The sequence below is a fragment of the Saccostrea echinata genome, unplaced genomic scaffold (genome assembly GCF_033153115.1).
Source record: "Saccostrea echinata isolate AGI-Se365-2 ecotype Australia unplaced genomic scaffold, CSIRO_AGI_Sech_v1 ptg000056l, whole genome shotgun sequence".
Lineage (NCBI taxonomy): Eukaryota > Metazoa > Mollusca > Bivalvia > Ostreida > Ostreidae > Saccostrea > Saccostrea echinata.
Genome location: NW_026889805.1, coordinates 8,270,426 through 8,292,437, shown reverse-complemented (window position 1 = coordinate 8,292,437; position 22,012 = coordinate 8,270,426). Strand labels below are relative to the sequence as shown.

At 34.6% G+C, this 22,012-nt stretch overlaps 1 protein-coding gene across 1 annotated transcript in view; it reads right to left on the bottom strand.

Annotated features, from left to right (window-relative positions):
* The window catches only part of LOC133173193 (protein Shroom3-like), a 65,195-nt gene that overhangs the window by 15,705 nt on the left and 27,478 nt on the right, over positions 1-22,012 (bottom strand). The window contains exons 4-6 of the mRNA XM_061308147.1: positions 20,422-20,607; positions 3,786-4,191; positions 244-3,537 (exon numbers count right to left, since the gene is read on the bottom strand). Coding sequence (XP_061164131.1) covers positions 244-3,537; positions 3,786-4,191; positions 20,422-20,607 — 3,886 coding nt within the window. The remainder of the gene's footprint in view (positions 1-243; positions 3,538-3,785; positions 4,192-20,421; positions 20,608-22,012) is intronic.

The window sequence follows — 22,012 nt, the reverse complement described above, 5'->3', positions numbered from 1 at the left end:
TTTTCCATAAATAGTTAAAAAGGTGATACTACCAAGCACAAGTCAACCATTATATATCACATTTAATTGATGAATATGAAAAGAAAATTTTAATCACTGACATTCTGCTTCATAAATTACAATACTTTTATTCAGTTTGTGCATGAAAAACGTTACAACATTAAATACACACAAATGTGCATTCACCTAATGACTTAAAACATTCGTGACTTTGTAACAGTAATTATTCAGATGACACCCTACCTCATCTCTGTTCAGCTGCGTCAGAGTGTTAGTGGAGTCACTCTGGCTTCGTTGATGGTGCTCTGTGTCAGGGAATGAGGATAAATTTGTGATGGCATATGGATCCACCAGGCTAGAATCAGATCCAATGGAGTGAGGACGGCTACCTCCAGTCTGAGAACGGATTCGACTCCATTCTGTCTGTTGTCTTTCAGGCCTCTTCATTTCCATATAGTCAGAGTCTCTGGAGGTGATTGACCTTGATCTACGTAAACTCTCCTGCCGTTCTGCCCGGTTGCCATATTTAAGACGGAATGATTCAGATGGGGTGAGTGAAGTTTTACGTGCGGAGTCCTGTCTGGATTCAGGTTCACCTGGACTTTTACCAGTCATTCTGTCCATGTATTTCTGTACTGCATTTCGCTGTACATCTTTCAGATTGGTATCTTTATTGAAATCATTTGGAGACTCTGAGGAGGAAATATCTGGGTTGTCAGGTGACACACTGTCAGAATCTGAGACATGCCGTTTAGTGGGAGACAAACTACTGCCATCTTTAGGAATGGAATCAGAGGTCGACCGTGGTCGAGGATCAAAACTGGAATCTGATGGTTCATTAGAAGATAAATTCATCTGAGATTGGATAGGAGATTTGAAATTACTTCTGGAATCATCACCAATTTTAACTGCACCATTTTCATTGTCCATTTTCCTAGCACTAGTTCTGTCATTGAATCGATCCTTCATAGGTCTTATTTGCTCAGAGGAAGTTCTCTTCAAATTAGAAGCAGGTAACATACCCTTTGTGGAATAAGCACTACCCTTACTTCCTAAATGAACATTTTCATAGTTGGATGTTTTTTCTGCTTGAGATAATTTGGACTTTCTTACAACATCCTCCCATCGCTGGTCCTGTGTGCGATTTTCCAGAGAGTCCTCTCGGATCAAAGTCATATGCTTATTTTCTGCATGCATTCTATTGTAATGATCCATACGCATGTACTCTGATGAAGAATGAGACCTTGTATGTACAACTGTAGGGGACTGTGTGGAAGACAATGATTCACTCTCCTGTCTACGATGAGAATGTTCATCAAATACTCCATATGCCTTCTTCATGGAAGCACTTCTTCCCATTTGTCGACTTGTACCTAAATCACTTGGTCGCCGAGGACCATCCCCACCTCCAGGAATCAGGGGTGAGGAAGGATCCATGAACACAGAATCTGTGGACTCATGCCTAGGTTTGGAATTACCTAGTTGAGAAGACTCAGAACTAAAGCGAGTACTATTGGAAGAGCGTGAGTCTGATGTACTATATGGCATTGAGGGAGACGAATCACTGCCCAGAAGACCACGATGATACTCTTGTGTATTAAGTACACCCTTGGAATTTTTGTCATGGCCCATCATTAAGCGATTTTGATCTTTATTTGAATCAGATCTCCCTGTATGAAACTGTGGATATTTTGGAGAATACAAGGAAGGGTCTAGTCCATGTCTCATATGTTTAGAACGAGATTCTGAGGTAAACACAGAATTCCTTTCATTTTCCAATCCAGACACATCATGCCTAGAGTCACTTATGCTGGATCTGGATTCTGCATAGTCACGTCCAAATGGCATGGAATTTTCAGTAGGATGAATCACAACACTGTTGTAGGACTCGGCTTCTCTCATGCCTGGGTAATGTACAAATGAAGGTATATCAGATCCTGGGCTACGAACATTGCTATCCTGGCTAGAGGCAGAAGACAGACGTTTCTCACTTCCATGAAGTTTCCCACCATAGTATTCTTTTGTCAGTTTTCTAAGCATTGGAGCCATATTAGAGGGATAATCATCTGGAAATTTTTCTTTCTTTTTTGTATCCTGATTATCTGTCATGTACCTTTGACTGTCTGTCTGTTTGTAACTGTCACTGTCAGAACCAGACAACCTTGCTTGAATAGATTTTTCATGGAAGTACTTATCACCACTGGAAGAAATTTCCACTGGAGATTTATTATCTGTTTGTGTTCCTGTGTTGTAACACACCATTTGTTTCACAACGTAAGTCCTTGGTGGTTCAAATCGCAGCGAGCTACTACTGACACTCTTTCCTTCACTACCCAATGGATTTGTTCCTGTATCCACCAAACCATGTACACCAGGGTATTTTTCTGAACTTTCCCTGGTAAAGTTGCTCTGTTTTTTATAGTCCTGATTGGGACTGTCACTATAAAATGATGAATCATGACTTTTTAAATCACTCTGATAACCACTACTACTCCCATGCCAAGAATCATGATGATGAGGTCCAACAATGGAAGCTATTTTTTCTGACAAAGTCTTCTCATCTGGAGCTCGACTTTCCCGCTCAGGGGGTGACGGGATGTTGTATTTTTCATCTCCAATACGATTCCCATCCTGATCCATCATTGGATGTGGATATCCAGGACTAGAACTGAAGAACTGTTCCATTTGACTTTCTGCACTCCTTTTTGATTCTAAATTTCTCGTTCTCTTTTCTTGATCACTCGGAGTTGGGCGTTTCATAAAACGGGATAAAGAGGTCTGTTTCTTAAAACCAGGGTCACTTGCATTTCTCTTATAATCATCCCCACCTTTTCTTTCACTACTTGGACTATTTCGTTCATTCACAGGCCCAAGTTGAGGGTGGTATGCATGTTTTAATGTGGGAGAATTAATAGGTTCCCCTGGTTCACTCTCAAGATTTGGTTGGGTGACAGGCCAGGAGGGGTACTTCTCATGAGCCTGAGGTTTACTTCCATACTGTAGGCTTGACACATCCCTTACAGGAGGTGCAGGAGGTGAACATGCAGGACGCGGGTCATAAGGTTCTCTTGGAGGTCGTTGTGTCAGTTTTTGGAGCTCCAGATCAGCAGGATCAACCTCTGCTTGCGAGGATACCTCATTAATGTTCTGATAATCATGCAAGTCTGATTTAAAGGGTTTGTTATTGGAAGGCAGTGACTGCCTTATATCCTTCATTCTGTCGTCAGGATGCCCTCCTGAATAATCAGCATTGTGACTCCATGCTATCTTCTTGTACCCTTTGGAGAACAAAAATGGCTGATGGGCTGGGCTACGAGGAGACAGTGGCTGGGAATGATTATTGACCTCTGGGCTTGATTTGTGTAGGTCAAGCCTTGGTGATGGTGGTTTCTTCTGAGAAGGTTCAGCCATAGCTAGACTAGGGGAGGATGAAGCTGGAGACAGACGTCCTAGGCGAGGGTCCGCCATGTGTAGGTCCACATGGCTACCATTGGTAGAGTCCACTCTGGGGGAATTCCGCTGTTTTTGTGATAGATCCTGAAATTAATTAAATTAATAAATTCAAACTAATAGAGCACTACAAACTTTGTATCATGAATCTTTAGGTTTTTTTTTTATCTTAAAATTTTTTGAGCAATACAAGTAATACATGTACCTCATCTCCCAACCTAATAGCACAGGCTAAATGCTTTAATTATTTCCTAAACTTCATCAAATTTTTTCACGTTAAATAAATAAAATAATTTCCATCCAGAAGAAAAGTTGTTTAATCCCAACATGCTCACCTGGACTGTGTTCCATCCTTTCATAGACATAAGTCCTCTGGAAGACTCTTCATTTTGGGTTCCGCGACTGGATGGCCTCTGATTTGATCCAGTGGAAGACGTACTGTTTCCAGACGAATGTCGCTGTTTGTTTGGTAAAATATCTGTATTTCTAGAGGAGGTTTGTAAAGAAGAGTGTGCAGGTAAACTGTGTCTACCTAGTGTCACAGGATGACTGTGTGTCAAAGGGGTGGTGGATCCAAAGGAATGTCGATTCTTGCTTGATGGAGGTTCTCTTGGAGAGGAGTTATGTGAAGACAATGAAATGGAACTGGAAGAAAGATGATTCCGGACTCTCACAGGTGGATCTTGATGTGGTGACGTATTTAATGCATTTGATGAGGAATGCCTGGTCTTGCTCCTTCCACTGAAAAAAAATAAATAGTTGGTCAATAATCAATATTATGTAAATCAGACATTTACCTGGTAACTAACAATGGTTATTGCTTCCCATTATCTGTCTCTTATTCTGTCACCAATTACTTATTATCATTTCCACTGTTTGGTCATCCATTTGCTATGTGGAATTTTGACACTTGCTAGCAATGGTCGCCTTACCTTGCCAAAAAATAACGTGTTTGTGAATGAGAATCAGTCTATTCACTTGAATCATACCTTGACGAATTATGCAACAAGAAGAAAAGAAGACACTTAAGTCCTTGTGGGATAGATACTAATTAATTATCTTGCATATCAGCTCACAGCACAAACAACTGTGCAAACCTTTAACATGTAATATCCTGCAGACCTAAATTCATGTCATTTAAATGCAAAATTCAAAAGCCTTGCAATATAAACCTTTAAAATATTTCTCAAGAACTTATGAAAATCTAAAAGCTCCCATAAAATCCTTTGGACAAATCTTGTTTTATAATGTCAAAGAATTAGAAAATGCTGCATGCCATTGAAGGAGGATTATGAGTGAAAATGTTAAAAACCACATTTTTTTACAATTACACCACTGCATTCAGTTCTACAAAGAAGAAAAATGTTAAAATCTTGAATAAGACACCAACACAATTCCAAAGACTGACCCTAAAGGCAAATCCCACATAGAATCATCTTAATGAAATCATTACGTTGGCATTTCAGAAGAAAAAAATCCTAATGCTTTGACAGTTAAATGATGTCCCTTTTAAAGTTTGCTGAATTGTCAAAATAAAATGCATCTTAATTTGTAGCCCAGACTAATGTATGTCCCTAATTCCACTGTAGGAAAATAAGTACTGAAGATCCTAAACAGGTGGATACCTGGTATGTGGAAGTTGGAACAAGGCTTAATTGACCTACCCTCCTGGTATTTGCATGGTCCTGTACACTTTTAATGGGGAATTTTAATTGAAAAAGGAGTAAATTTTGGAAATACTGATGATTTATATTATTTTTTACTGTAGTAAAAATTTTTTTTTAGGCTTATACTCTATTCACATCTTTTTAAATCATTATAATCTTGAAACTCTTGATTTTTTTAAAACAATGAAAATTTCAAACTGCTTATCAATTGGAAATTTTTACCTAAATTTGGAGGGGGGGAAAAAAGAGTCAAATTTTTAATTGAGATTTGGTCCTTTTATTAGACCTGCATCCAATGATAATAATCCCTGGGTAGCACCTTATCTTCTGTGTCAGCAGTATTGAACTAATGATTACATTATAAATCAGGATCTGTCTGCTAACATTTGGTAATATGACATAGGTAATTAAAAGTAATTCTGTGCCAATTGCAAGGCATGACTCACCTATATAGAACTGTCACACTTACACAAATGACAACATTTTACAAGAAAAGAGGTTTGTTCAAATTTGGTTTCTTAATGTTTGAAAAGAGTTTTCTTCCTGAAATCTTTCAATCCCCATATCATATGACACTAGTCTACCACATCATTATTTAATGTTCTTTATCTTGTTTGAACAAAAACAAATGTTTTATTCAGGGGTGTGCAATTAGCATCGCCCGACGCCCGGGGCTACCATTTTTTGGGGTCGGGCTAGTTGTTCTCTGCATGCAGGTAGCCCCTTGGGCTAGTAAAAATTAAAAATACCAATGTTATAAATGAAAATCACTACCGGTATTTTCACTTATTTTTTGCTATTAAATTCCCAACCAATGAAAAATTTCCAGGCAGATTGCTCCTATTGTTCGTAAATCTCCATAAACTTATCCATTTTGCAGCACTTCCTGACTTATTTACTTCCAAAAACGATCGTTTTTTTCCTAATCCGAATTTCCTCCATTCATGTGTTTATGGTAAATTAAGGCAGATAGGATGAATTCACCATGCATCGGACACCCTCGCACTTCAACAAGTTCTAGCGATATCGCTACCGACCGAATATTATCAAAATGAAACTTAACGTGTAGTATGTGGTTAAAATATAAATTTTTGACACAATCGTGCCCTATTTATTGAGAAAATACCATTAAAAACCGATTTTTTTCGAAATAAGTCAGAATTCACCATGGATCGGACAATATTCACCATGCATCGGACATACGATATTTAAACCAGAAAAATATCATACCTTGATCTCGGTGCTTTAAAATTATAGATATCGAAACATTTTTATCTTTCATTTAAAAATTAACCTTCTAATTAAATTTGAATGACTATTTCGATCCACAAATGTGAAGAGATTTTAGTTTCATCACATCGCCTTAGAAAAGATTTACAATGCTAGTAATATGGCAACTCGCGCCTTTGTCGCGTGGGTTATCATCATCTAGTTTAAAGAAATAAAGTGAGTCCACTTCTGGTCGTCATATATCGATAATTTGTATTTTCACTGAAAATTTAGAGTTTCTATTTTCTATTTCCGTAAAAAACAGCTGTCATTTGGGTTTTATATGAAAATGGAAGTGATTACCCATGCATCGGAAAGTGTCCGATGTACGGTGAAATAAACATACTAGTTAAAAAGAACTCTAAAAAATATTATACAAACATTGCAGTTAAATTTTTGAAAAATGTCTGTAAAATTATCAATCAGTGATGAATTTTACCTAGGTCCGACCCGTTCCGTTGACGTCTATTTAAAAGAAGAACAACTCTAAAAATTGCAAAATCGTAAAATTCTGGTTACTCCCCTTTGATGATGCAAAATATGACGTAATTTCAAGGCCATTCTTGTGGTATTTTTATCACAACTCGAAAATAAAAATCAGCATCATTAAAAAGTTTAAATCTTCACCTTTAAGACAGAAACAAGTAAAAACACGGGGAGACTTGGGTTCAATGAAAGTTTATTGCTTCAAGTTGTCCGAAGCAAGGTATGTGTCCGATGCATGGTTAACTCACCCTATCTATTATTTACGATCACTCAATCAACTGAAAGATAAGTATTATGTGATTTACGTGTACATAAAATATATTTCCAGTGTATTTAATAATTTTAAGATAAATAAAAAAACGATTTCACTTCGTTTTAGATGAGCTAGTGCAATATGCACAGAGAAAGGGAAAAAATAATTTATTTAAATTCATTTTATTTTCTATCATAATTATTAATTTATACATGATTCAATTTTACTAGTGAGAATAAAACTTTAATTTTAAAAAGAATGACCTTAAACCCCTGACTTATTCAACAATAATTAATTTTTTCGTAGTTGTTACTTTTCCCACCTACATTTGGGCTAGTAACTTTTTACTTGGGGCTAGTAACTTTACTGCTGCCACTAGCCCGTGGGCTAGTACTTGATTTTTTTAATTGCACACCCCTGTTATTTATACATTTAATGACAAAACAATTTTTTTTTGTAAAATTTCAAATGCATACTCACAAATTTATCCTATTTTGATGAAGCATAAATTGTTGAGAATTAAGAGTAAAAAAAAAGTTCTTTCAATGCAAACCAAATTCTCCTAAAATTTACATCAGCACAACTAATCATCTTCCTAATTCTTCGACAAAATCTAAACAAATATTTCACAGTTTGTTTTGATAAGGAATAGATATGCATCAAATGTCTGAAAAGAGAGAAATTTGTTTTGATGTGGAGCTCTTTGCCTCCAAAAACAATGTTTATCAATATCCTTAGGCCATGTGTACTAGTGATATAATCTGGTGCAGTGCAAGGAGAAATTTTATAATAAATGGTTGACCACTGGGCCAATTTGACACTGATAGACCATTATCAACAAAAAAGGTATATAGCAAGGAGACCCCCTATGAGGTTTACATTCTTTACATTGGTACAGTCTGACAACCTCATTATTAAGTAAAGGCTTTATTTCTTACATAACATCTACATATTTGACATAAAGGAAGGAAAAACCCAAACACATTTATATTTGACAAAAGTCCTAAGGTGCCCAATCCACCAATTACACGCTAAAACGCATCAATCTAACACAAATAGAAGGAAACTGAAACACGATTCATGTAATGAAATAGAAAGTAATATATGTACTTAGTTTAATGCCACCTTAAACACATTGTCATGCCATTTTGAAATGCAAATTAACAGTTCCTTGTTGCCTAATACACAAGAAATCATGTTCCAGTTTTTAGTACTTAATTCAAATGTCAAGTGACCTACACGCAGGTCTCAAAAATTATTTTTCTCACTTGTAATAATTTTCTTAAAAGGTTTAACATTCAAATATCTTGTAACTTGAACAGTGGCACAAATATTTGGACCGTTACACAATCTTTGGGATATACAAGGTAAATATTGAATTAAGATTTCATAACACCATTTGTGTTACCCTAAACCCTGACAGTATTCAGTTGTATGAAGCAGATATGGGGACCTGGTATCACACAGCCTGTTTGTCTGCCTGTCACTAATGTTATGTCATTCTGATAACACACACAGTGCATTCACTATACAAATACAGATAAAGTCAATAAAAATCCCTGTCACCCACCTGTATCATTAAAACTACATACCTCATACATCAAACTCAAATGAGCAGTATCAGGGGGATTAACATAGCTTTGGTGGGTCCAGGATATTATTGTAGCATGGAATATCAAGAGCTTTCAGAAGAAACAACTCTTCCAAATAAATTCACCAAGCTACCTTTCCACTAGTTCCCTTAATCATTTTAAAACAGCAGAAGAAAAGGTAAAAACTGTCCTAAAGAAAATTATACTCACATTGCACAGAAGCATCTAACCTTTGATTCACTGTTCAAAATACATACAACAGTCACTGGTCAACACAACACTTAAGCAGTGTACTTATTCACCATATGATACCAGACAAACTCTATACAATTGTTTTAATTGGTACTTTCCCAGGATGGACAATCCTACATTGGTCAATGCGTACATGTCCAGTAAGAAATGTCCTATTCAAGAAATAATCTCGGAAGTAAACCTTCACCAGCCCCGTTAATGCTAGTTCAAGTAGTGGGAGAAAAACTTGACTTTTAGCAACTGTGAAAACAGTCCCAAAGAATACCAGCTGACTTTTCAGCTGCACTCTGCCAAGAGCTGCCCTTACATTATGTGCCTGGCACAAATCCTCTTACCTGTGTGTGTAAGGAAAAAAAGGATTAGAAAATTTCCTATGTTTTAATCTCTCCACTGAGAAGACACCAGCTATACCAGACAATATCTAATCCTTCATTCTGGCAACAGTAAAAAAGCTGTCTCAAGAAAAATATAAAAAATCTGTGTCTCGGTGGTTTCAAAAGGTAAACAGTGTCCACCATAGTGTCTGCATAGTGAATGCATGTGACAATATTAAGTTGTAATCATGAAAACAAATAAAGCTGACACCCAAATACAGGGCAGTGGGCCCTAAATGCATTCAGACCATTAAATTGGTTGGGAAATGACCTTTCCCCACAAAGCAGTGATCCTTTCTACCTAAACAGATACCTGTATAGGCCTGACTCGGTCTGTGAAGAAGTAGTGTTTTTATGGAGAAACTTTTATTGTTCCTATTCAGAGCACCTATACAAACTGCCAATTACCAGCTATACGTCAATCATAAAATTCTCACTGGTCAGTGGTTTTGGTCTATATCACAAATGATGGACTGGTCATTTGCCCCCCTTCTAATCTTGGGGAGAACTATGCATGTTCATCTGTCAAGAGGCTATGGCACACTGGACTGTGCACTACCAGACCTTAATTAAATAGCAGTAAAACAATAACATGAATAAGGTCATCATCAATGCATTACTAATCATTAATTACCCCTGGACAATGACTTGGAAGACATTAGTGCATTGGATTGAGAGGAACAGTCCGTTTATGGTTTAATGACAATCTAACCACATACAAACACAAACAACCTGTACTGAATTTGGTTCTGGCACCAATACCATGTATAACTTCAAAAGAAAAAGATTGTGTATGGATTAAATCTATTTTATACTCAGGTCATGATCAAATTGAAGATCATAAATGCATTTTCATTACATTATACTGTACTCATCTTTTAGAGATGTTATTTCTTTACTGCCTGATATAAAATGTTTAGTAGCATACATAGTGTCAATCTATATCAACCAATGAACTAGGTCAAATTACTTCTCAGCAATGTCCAGACAAATGTGACAAGAGACAAATCAGGGGTGAAATGACTCCTTTTTGTAACTATTCCTCGACTTCATTAGTCTCTCTCTTGACACATATTCTGAATTGCTCAGTAGGGGAACACACAATAACAAATACAATCCCTACAGGGTCTGAATGAAAAAGCTTAGAAATGCAGTCTCAGGGAGACATACCTATTTAATATGTTCCCTTCTTCACTACAATGGATGTTTTACTTCATGATGAGAAATGACGTGAAGCACACGATATACACCTGTGAGTGATCATCAGCCTCACCTGAGTGGAGAACCTGGTCTCCCTTCTTCGTTAACTTGCATCACAAAGAGTCAGAACAGCCCAATCAATAGTGCACAGAATAAAATATAAAATATCAATAATGCATGTAGGTAAGTAATCACATACAAACAGATTCTAAGCTATATTTAATCAATTTCACTCTGTACTCTAGCCAAAAAATGTTGGCCCAACTCTCTCTGCAGAGACCACACCAACTGAGATTCAAAAATCTTTCAAACACCTAACAGAAAAAGCAATTTTCATAAAATTTAAATCCAAAAATTGACAAATAAACACTGCATATCACATCTACACACTTATGTTCTGCCAGGGGGGATTTGGAAAAGGTATGTGAATTTTTTTATTGTCCAGCCAACCATTGTAATACCTATAATGGAGAAAGTCCTCATATCATATAAACGTTAAAGCACAACATGCAAACCTATCAAAGAAGACCTTAATTAGGAGGCATTGTATAACATAAACTGTACAATTACCATCAAAGAATCGAATTAATCCGAACATGTAACTAGTTCTCCGACTGGAAAAACACTACAGCCAGCAAACTGTTTGTAAAAAATTAATATTTCATCATATGTTTTATATTCCTATCCATTTAAAAGTTGTGTACAAACCAGCCCTGGAGATCAATCACATCTTTTAATTTGACACCAGGAATGTGGACCTTTTTTAGACCACAAAAGAGTTTAAATATTTGATAATGTGCACATAATGTTGTCTAGTTCTTTATTCGATATCAGTGCAATTACATCACATTTCTTATTCACTGTCAAGAATGCTGGTAATTAAACTCTGTTTGCAAATGGCAAATTTAATGAATAATTTAAATAATAGCCCAATTTGCAACACTAAAATAGTATATTCTTTTATGTCAAGATGAAGGGGGGACAAGCAAGTCAGCTAAAGTGAATTTACTTAAAAGAGTCATGACCAGTCTACCCTGTACAACAACAACCCCCCCCCCTCCCCCCTTTTCCCACCAAAAAAATAATAATAATAAAACAAAACAAAACAAATTCACATAAAAATTTTCTTTAGCATTAATATTTGCATAAAATAGAGACCATCCAAACCACTGGGTTCAAAAGTCATTTGAAAGTTTATTTTATATTTTTGAAACAACTGTACTAACAACCACTGTCATTCCAAATGACACTTATATGTCTGTCTAAAACTTGACTGTTTATGAATTACTTGATTTTTAATAACAAAGAAAAAGAAAAGTAATATACAGGCTTTTACCTTGAACCTTCATGTATGCCTATGCTACGCAAACACCAGGTCTATCTATGGTCAGTGAAATAATTACATATAACCACTGTGACTTAAAACTTAGATTTAAATGTCAGTGATATAATAAACATATTAAATGGGTAATATAAAGGCCCCTTCTGCTTGTTATTATCGTCTCACTGCAAGAAACTTCTCCCTCTATACACTAAATTCATTCTAAGTTACACTTATTTATCCAACACAGTTAAGTGGTAAATGGCTAGAACTAAGGACTAGCACAAACATATCCTGATAGGATCTTTGTTGTGTAAACAATGAATCCACCAAGTTTGATTAAAATGTGTTGACAGTTTCTCTTCTTAAGAATAAATTGCCAGTAGGAGACCAATGTTTAAGATTTTTGACTTAAATCTCAAAAGTAAATACTTGTATCAACTGACCTCAGTGTTCACACCTCTTGAGGTGGTCACATTGTTTCAACATGTAAAATAGGCTAGAAAATTAAGATCTATATTTAATAAGAGGGAGAGGGAAATTCAACTAAAGCTTTAAGAATTCAATGAAAAATGTATATCTGACTTTATTGACAATAAACAGAAAAAAATCATAGATTACATATTCCCACCATCCTCATCAACATAACTTAATTGTTCTCTTTGAACAAATTTTAAAAATTGCATCTTCTGGTCATTTTCTAAATACTACTTCATACATAAAAATGAAATTCTTCTTTTTTTTTTTTTATAATTTCAGTATTCTTCTCTTTTTTTCATGTTATCTGAAATCTAAATTGAACTGCTGTTTAAAATGGTATGCCTATCCAATTAATATACTGCTCCCTGTCCTTATCCATTTTTGACTTAATAATCCACATAAAACTGGAAAATTAGAAATAAATATTTTGTATTTTCTCTTACTAAACAGTTTAATTTGTACATTTTCATCTTCACGATTAGGAAGCTTGTAAACAGAGCGGGTAGGTGTGTTCCGAATTGATCAGTGTTGATTTCGCACAGGTGGCTTACTTTATGTATCCTGTACACGTTAATATTTGATAGACAAAAAATCCTCACCTTTCAAATACTCTGAAATAATCCAAACAAAAGGAATAAACACTTGCGTACTTACGATCATTCGACTATTTTGATTTTCTTCAGACAGGTAAGATGGGAATCTCACCTGAACGCAGGAGGAAGTATCAACGTAAGAAGAATTATAGAGATTAGACGGTCAGACTATTGATATCCGAACATAAATTCGTGCAGTTGACCCCTGGGTGTTTTTATCAGAAATACCATCAATAACGAGTAGCTGTCACCTCTAATTTAAATTTATAGCAGTAATAAGATAAATACTAAATCTCTAGAGAAATTTAGTTTTTGTTTTCAAAATGGGTTTTGTACATCAATAAACATACATGTATAATAAATTATTATTATAAAACCCATCTATGGAAAGTTACAAAAATATTCCCATAAAGTCTAACTTTTATCTGAGAAACTTTGATAATACAGAGATGTAAATAGTGTAATTTATGTCTCTTGATAATAGTGTGACTTAATCATACCAGACACTTATTTAAAAAAATATAAGATGTATGTCAGGTGTGGATCTAAGATATAGGATTTGGGGAGGTTGTTAAAATATTTTGACAAATTTAGCAGATAAAAAAAAAAACCTGTTGCGGTAGCTTATCATGCTACTAATTAAGGTGATTTTTTTTTAACATATATTTTTAACATTTCATATTTACTCCAATTAACCTTTTTTTTAATGCAAATGAAAAATGTTGAAATTTATTCTAATTATAAATTAAATCTGAAAAAAATATTAAGTTTGTAACATAAAGTCATATAAAAGTTAAATAAATGTAATTTGATATTATTGTATTTATCCGAATAATGTTTACATTTCAATGACCAAGGTCGTGTTGTTCTGTGCACTGAAGGTTTATTTGACAATAGGTGTACCATGGACGACTGGAAAAGAACAATATCCCCCTCAGTACACATGTAAAAAAACGATTCTGATCTCTCCTCTCCAAGATAAAGCAATAGTACACCAACATTTCCTGTGTGAATTTAATTTAAACATTAAATTGTTTTTCATGTTTCACCAAAAAAAAAAAGTTAAAAAAAAGATAACAAAAATAAATCTGTCGAAAATATTTTTTATGGAGATTCAAGAAAAACATTAAAAACTTAAAACTTTTTAAGATCATATTGTACTTTGAATTTTAACTTCTATTTTTCCTTTTATATATATATATATATATATATATATATATATATTGGCTCTTGAGGCAAACATTTATATTGGTACTTTCACATCAAACAGCCAGACTAGAAAATGAATCAATATCTCTAACTTATAATCACTAATTTTTCGAAAAAAGAAATAACATGCTGAGCTACTTTCACCAACAAAATCTTTAAACATTAAACTGTTAAGTATGCCACAAAACCTGCACTAAATGAACCTTGTATTTAATTAATTTGTAATTATAATGGGAGTGTGTGAGATTTATTGATTTGGAAAATAAGCTGTGATATTTTGATAGAGGCCAATCTTTTTATCCTGTTCTCTTTGACCCTAACTGTATTATAAAATACGACCAAAAAAACATCTTGTCTTAATTAATTACACCAATAAAGCATGGCGTAGTAATGACTAACGTCTTAGACTCAGGTAAAATGTTACCTTAAAAAGAAATGTGAATTCTGCTCCAATAAATTTTTCAATTCCTCTACAAGTTGATTTATTGTCAGTTTGACAGGTTAAAAGAAATTTCAAATCAATATAAATAACTTTTCAATGATGTAAAGTAATTGATTGCAGACATGCGTGATTATTTAAGTAGACAAATGATTTTTCACAGCGGAAACTACAAAACAGAGAATTTCCTGCATGCCATTGTCACCCAGAGGAACATCATGTCCCCTGACAAAATACATAAGAAATGACAAGAATGTTTGCCTCTTAGCAATCAACAAACGCATAGAAAGTAAGTATGCCAAACTACCAAAACACTTCTAAACAAGTTCCTTACTCTGAAAACAAAATCACAAATTCCAAACTTCGGCAGATTAAGAACTAGTGTACTGGTCCAATTCCGGACAAGATCCTAAATCAACATGGCAATGAGGGCCACAACTGAGAGACAAAACCAAAATGTCCGGAAACCTGTCCCTAGCCAGAAAGCCTTTTTATTTAACCTCCCTACAAACAAAGTCATTAAGTTTGAACATTGATATTCTTATTTGAAGGATCCCACTAGTAGTTACAGGCCATTATCAGGGTCAGCCTTCATTAAACAAGCCAAAAACCCATCCAGCAATGACAAAGCACAAAGCTTATTGGTGCTCCTGACCCAGTTTAAACTTCAAACATAAAGAACAAAAGATTAATCAGCAAAGTTATCATGACATGCAAAATATAAGTATATTGTCTCAAAAATCAAGTTGATCTTTGAGAGAGATTGAGAGAAAGAGAGAGGGATTTCTTTGTATGTTTTGACCACTGAAGGACAGAATACTTATATATATTGTCAAAAATATTATCACCAAATGCATGAACACACTATGTTTTCATGTACCTGTTATAAATTTGTTTACGACATGCTGATTTTATAACAATAATTAAAAGTGGTTTGAATGTCACAAATCCTTACAAATGGATTCATTTGAACATGAGTGTCACCAAATATATCAATAATTTGATTATTTGTCTTCAATTTTTCTCATCAGTAGATGTTACACTGAAGTCATTCAAGGTGACTGGTACACATGGATATAAACAGTATCAATTCTACCATCCATGATCAGCTGATTTCTGCCTTCCCTTAAGGGGGTCACACTATTACAGGTAGGAAGAAATCATCCGTTTGCATGTCTAGCTTTGATTAGGTGAAGAAATGTGTATCTACATAGATTTATCTGAACAAAAATACAAAAGTCAAACTGCTTTTCACTGACTGTCATCAAATCCTCAGTAATGACCATATTCTTGTTATTGTATGGTTTCTTACCTGTATAAAGGTAAATGTCTCCCTCACACTGTACACACACACTTCGATCCAATATTATCCTACACAAATATGTCTCCCAGATCTCAATGACTAGTCCCAAGAAAATTTCAGATTTCTTTGTCTCTATAAACTTGAGAATAGAGTTATGCTATTTCCGGCTGTCTAAATATATAGTGAAAAGTACCTTTAATCTATGACAAATGGCTCATCACTGATGTACATTAGCTACCTGTAAGTATACGCTAAGTTATTAGGAAATAAAATGCCACCAGAAGGAGGCGTGTCTTGACTGAATTTGATGACAAGGCACACAGTTGATTCGCTTCAACACAGACAGGTGTGATTTCATTGCTATTTTCACTTGTGGGTACAAGGGTGGAATATAGGAGACTATATTTTTAAAGCTATAGTTTTTTGGGGAGTGAATTTTGTCCCACGATAAATCTACCCTCAAGATAACCAGGTGTTTGAAAGATCTCTGATCCTAAATCAACACAATAAGTACACAGGACCCAATTAGAAGTGTAGATCAAATATTTTGTCAATTTCTACATATCTACACATAATTTGCCTTGCTATCTAATTTAAGCCTATAGTAAGCTCTTTTCCATCTTGACTGCAACATTTATAAGCTGATAAGGGGAAGCAAATCTGATCCGCAATCCATCAATACTGATCTGCAAGTAATTATTAAAATCTTAACCTCTCATTGATTGAAATATTTCTTGTTGTACTATAAATAAATCTTTTTCTGGCCTTTAGTCCAAACACAGACTATAGACATGGCTGTATATATGACTAACAGAGGGGAAATTGAGATCTCGATCTTTATATTAGTATTTTTTTCCCTATTTTTGGCAGTACTGCTTATACTGGTAATATGATCTAAGGTGTGATCAATGATTTTCTACCTTGTAATTTATCCTCCACCTTTTATTCATTGGAAGAAAGTTAAAGGTCACATGTACACAGTAAAGCCATCCCATGACATATTATTTCTTGTTGAACTTTGGGGAAGTTCAGCATAATATCATTAAGTTGCACATATATATATATATATATATATATATATATATATATATATATATATATATATATATATATATATATATATATATATATATATACACAACTTTATACACTTATTCATTATTATAGTTCTTGGGTGGCTGAAGGCAATACATGAGCCATTCCCCTGGATTCTAAATATTAATTATTACAGATATTTAAAATTATGTACAAATAAATGAGTAAGGGACAGTTCTCTCTTCCATGACATGTTTTGTTTTTTCCCATACAAGTGAGCTGACAGTAACTGAAAAGAATAAAAAGATGAGGTTTGGCAAGTAGGGTCAAGAGTTAACTCCCTTAGTAAGACTCTTTCAAAACAGCTGCATGTCTGCCCAACAATTATCATGAAACATCGACACTAAATTATGCTATTCATTATTTTCTGAAAGTGAACACACACTGACTTTTACAGAAACTTAAAGTAGTGAATGTGTATAATAGTGGGCTGCCTCATTATAGGCCCCCCAATTCCAAAATTTACCTTTAAATCATGTGCCCCCTACTGCCTCTAGAAATTAAAAATACATTTTACCACATAATAAATCAGAATTTCATAAATACTTCATGAAATAACAAAGATACAGAAATTTAATTTGATTGCTTTGCCAATTTATTTGAAAGATAAATATGTATCATTATTAAAAATTCCTTTAAATTATGGCCTTAACTTTTGGTCAAATGATTATTTTTAATAAAGGTTTCCTCATATTTTATAAACTCTATCATATATTGATAATTATCAATATGAAATGTGGAAAAAAGTTGATGAGACATTGAATTGCTCAATTTGTTCAAGTTAAAAAGTATACTGATGGAATAATTTCATACAACATTTATAACATTGCCTTTCAATGGTCTTCATTGGGGTTGAACCATCAAACAGCCTGGTAGCCAAGAGTCAAGGACAGAGTGGGCTGGATATATTTTGATATACATGTAACAGAGTAACCGAATTCTTATTTCTAACAAAAAGGTCCTTAAAAGTCATCAAACTTGAAATCAAAGCAGCTTTTTTGACACTTGTTCAATGCCATATGCCATCATAAACTATTGATGTATTGAAATCGGCCATGTACACCCTTTCTGATTTAAATCAGCCTCAATCGGAGTAGAATACAGTGGTGTAAACTTACTCATTATGAGAAGAGTCTGAGGGATCCTCTACACCACAATCTTTGTCTTCCTCCAAAACTGAACATGACTCCACTATCACACACTCAGTGTTACTTTGTTTTGAGGCTGAAAGTCCCATTCTTAATCAAAGTGAGCACAACACTACATTTGAAAGTTTAGTATCTTCCAAATCAGAAGTCTTGATCATATGAATGTTTTAATATCTTCCAGATCAGAAATCTTGGTCATTTGAAAGTTTAGTATCTTCCAGATAAGTCTTTATCATTTGAATTTTACTAGCTTCCTCATCATTTGAATGTTTACTTTCTTCCAGATCAGAAGTCCTCCTTGTTTTTATTGGTAGAGAGTCACAGAATAAAACAACATGGCTCTCAGTGACATAAGAGTATTTATGCCAGGCAGGTAATGAACGAGAAAATGGCCAGTGTTCCAGACAGTGGCATTCAATGTCTCTGGGTTAGACGACACCAAACTCATGTTGTTTGTAGGTAAAACTTAACCCTCATGAGCAGAATTCCAAGCCCTGGGTGCACCCTGTCACCTGCCACAGTGAGGAATCGAGAGCTGGTGATACCCATGCACATCTTCCAATGTCAGAATATTAAGTTGTCTCCATTCCAGTCTAGGTGATGGATTAATGAGTTGTGATTCTGCTAGACTGACACCTCACAGCTCTTTCACATGTTATTACAGTAAGAACATCTACCCATCATAAAAATTCCTTGAATATTATCCAAGACAGTGATGCAAAGAGGTGCAATGCCATAAAATGTATTTGGCATTGTGACTTGTGCTGCCTTCTTTATGGTTTATATTAAGAATTTCGTAAAGTCCAATTAGAGGGTCTCACGCTTCATTATTTACCAATGCTGTTCCTTTATCTTGCTTGTTACAGTACATCTTCTTAAATAGCAACCGCATAAACTTATTATTTTATTACAAGACAATTAACCAGGTGAATGTTTTTGTTTTCTTTTTTTTGTTTTGATTTTTCTTTAATGTTAGGATCACCTGACAGTGATTAACTAAGTGAATTAAGCTTTAACTGTTTAAATTCGGTATATGTGACTGAGCCAGAACTTAGAACTGAGTAGAACACTGACAGAGACCGCAGACAGCAGTGGGCTTTAGTAGTTATAGTCTGATATAATGGGGTCAGCCATGCATCCGAGGATATATCTACCAGATCATGTCATCTGTCCCAAGATCAAACACACTCAGGTTACCATTGCAATCCCACAAGGCCAAACAGATATCTCTGATTCACAGAAGCTTTAACCACAAATGTTGGGGCCAATATTATTGTATGCACAGTCCTTGTAATAATTAGAACTACCAACTTTGCTTTAATACTGGTGACATAGAAGTATTGAGTAGAAATTGTTTATTTCTGTTAAACAAGAAAAGCATGTTCGGGCAGTAATATTTTATTGGGCAGTAATATTTTATTGAGCAGTAATATTTTAAGTAGGAAAATTTAAACTTATAGATTCTCTGTCCATGCAGAATAGTTTTACTAGAGATTTGAGACATATTTGTTAAGAAATTATATTCATTATAATTGACAACAAGGACAGAAATCTTGGCCATGTTCAAAATCTGTTTCATTATTTAGAAATTCCTTAAAGCCGGCTTTTCGCATTTGACTGCACATGACAGGAACTTGATTAAATCTTTTTGTCAGTTTTTCATCCATAAAAATATTTGACTAATATAATAACAAGCTATTATGGGTAAATTAGAATTCAAGGTTAAAAGGCTATCAATGTCTCAAAAAGAATGCTTTGTGGAAGAACTAAGGGGACTAGATCCACAAGTGTATGCGGCACGGGTACGTCCACAATTTATGAGGCTACAGGCGCCAAAATGGGCACTAATGCCATCTATTTTACAGCAATTACTAATACATTGAACAAACTGCAAAAATGGAGCAAACAAACCTTTTAAAGATTTTCAATTTAAACTAATACACAAAGTTTCAACCAGAGGAGCAAAACACGTGTCTGTGATGTATGATATGATGTAAATAACTCAAATTGGCATTAATCATTTTTTGCACGTCACATTAAAGTACAGTTTAAATTCAAACAACACTCTTAAACTACTTATAATTATTTCTAAATTACAAAAATTAACATACCGTTAACTAAATGTAAAATATTCTATCATTAAGTCTACACAACTTAGTAACCGATTTGAGATTTAATTAAACTAGAATCAGCTAAAGTAACTATTTTAGTCAAACTTAAATTTGGGCAACATGTATGGGTTTAAACAGAAATTTTACTGATTTCTTTAAAATTGAAAAGTTTTACATACTGGAAGCTCTCGACCCTGCGTTGCCTTGGCTTCATTTTCTCTGCAGATCTTGGATCTTCTGTTGTCCTTGTGCTGTCATCCTGGTTCCCAGACTGGTTCCGTTCCCGTTCCTGGACTTCTCGTGATCGATGAAGGAATGAAGAAGACCTAAGAATCTTCACACTTGACTCAAGTTTGGAGGTCCCCCTGTTTGAGGAAATAAAACCACAGATTATTAATGAAGGTGTTGTTGAAGGGTTATCGAAATATTTTCAAAAACACTTGAGGTTACTGAAAAGGGGGAAAAGATAAAAATGAAACTTTATACAAACAATATTGACACCAATTTAATACAAGAGGAGCAATACTAAGGAACATCAAGGTTCTTAACAAGTTAGTGATTACAGGAATACACGTTATAGATAGTCTATGAACAAACTCATGCACAATGCATGCAGATCTTGTTACAGAGTGTATTGATAAGCTTTTGTTAGATCATGATGAAAAGATTTTTCTATAAAATTGAGAATCATTCTGCCTATATATCACAGCATGATTGGAGGTGAAAAGGTTCTTATTGAGCTAAGCCCACAAGGATCACAAACTTCTAATGACGGACCCACACTGGGGATCAGCAATGCCAACGTATGATAGACCGCAGCTTTTTATTTGTTCAAAGTTTCCCATTCTTTGCATTTAATACCATGTTTGCTTCCTAGACAATGGCAATTGCACCGCATGCCTCTGCACATTAAACTTGGTGTCTGCACTGCCAGTCATAAGGCAACACAAGTTAGAAATAAAGTACCATCTCTCCAGCTTTCACAAGCATCATTTTCTTTAAAGACATGTTTTAATGGACAGTCCCATAATTACAGAGAGAGAAATTAACCAGTAACTAAATTGAATGAATTCTTATTAAAGATAAATCAAAGAAAAAGAAAGAGTTTTATTTTAGCTCCTTATAAGTTTAAGTATTTTCCATGTATTCCAAATCTCTTCTTGGTTTGCCATCCCTGGTCAGTTGAAGTTTGCATCAGTCCACTAAGTCTGGTAGACAACTTTCTCAATAAGACAGAAAAAAAATCGGTCTTCTAAATCTGATAGACAACTTTTACAAAAATGACAGAAAGAAACATCAGTTAGGAAACATCATTAGGAAGAGGGCTAAAATAGACTGAGCCTGCTGCACAATCCTATTCACTTTTAGATCTGTGAATAAAATATTGTTTAAAAATTAAAGAAACATCAGTCCACTAAGTCTGGTAGACAACTTTCTCAATAAGGCAGAAACTAAGTCTTGTTGACAACTTTCTCAATCAGGCAGAAACTAAGTGTGGTAGACAACTTTCTCAATAAGGCAGAAACTAAGTGTGGTAGACAACTTTCTCAATAAGGCAGAAACTAAGTGTGGTAGACAACTTTCTCAATAAGGCAGACACTAAGTGTGATAGACAACTTTCTCAATAAGGCAGAAACAAAGTCTGGTAGACAACTTTCCCAATAAGGCAAAAAGAAACATTTTTACACTTATATTGTGTATTTCTCTGAAGAAAAAGCAATTATAAAAACTTTCGAAACAAATATAACAATTCACCTGACAAGTTTCATA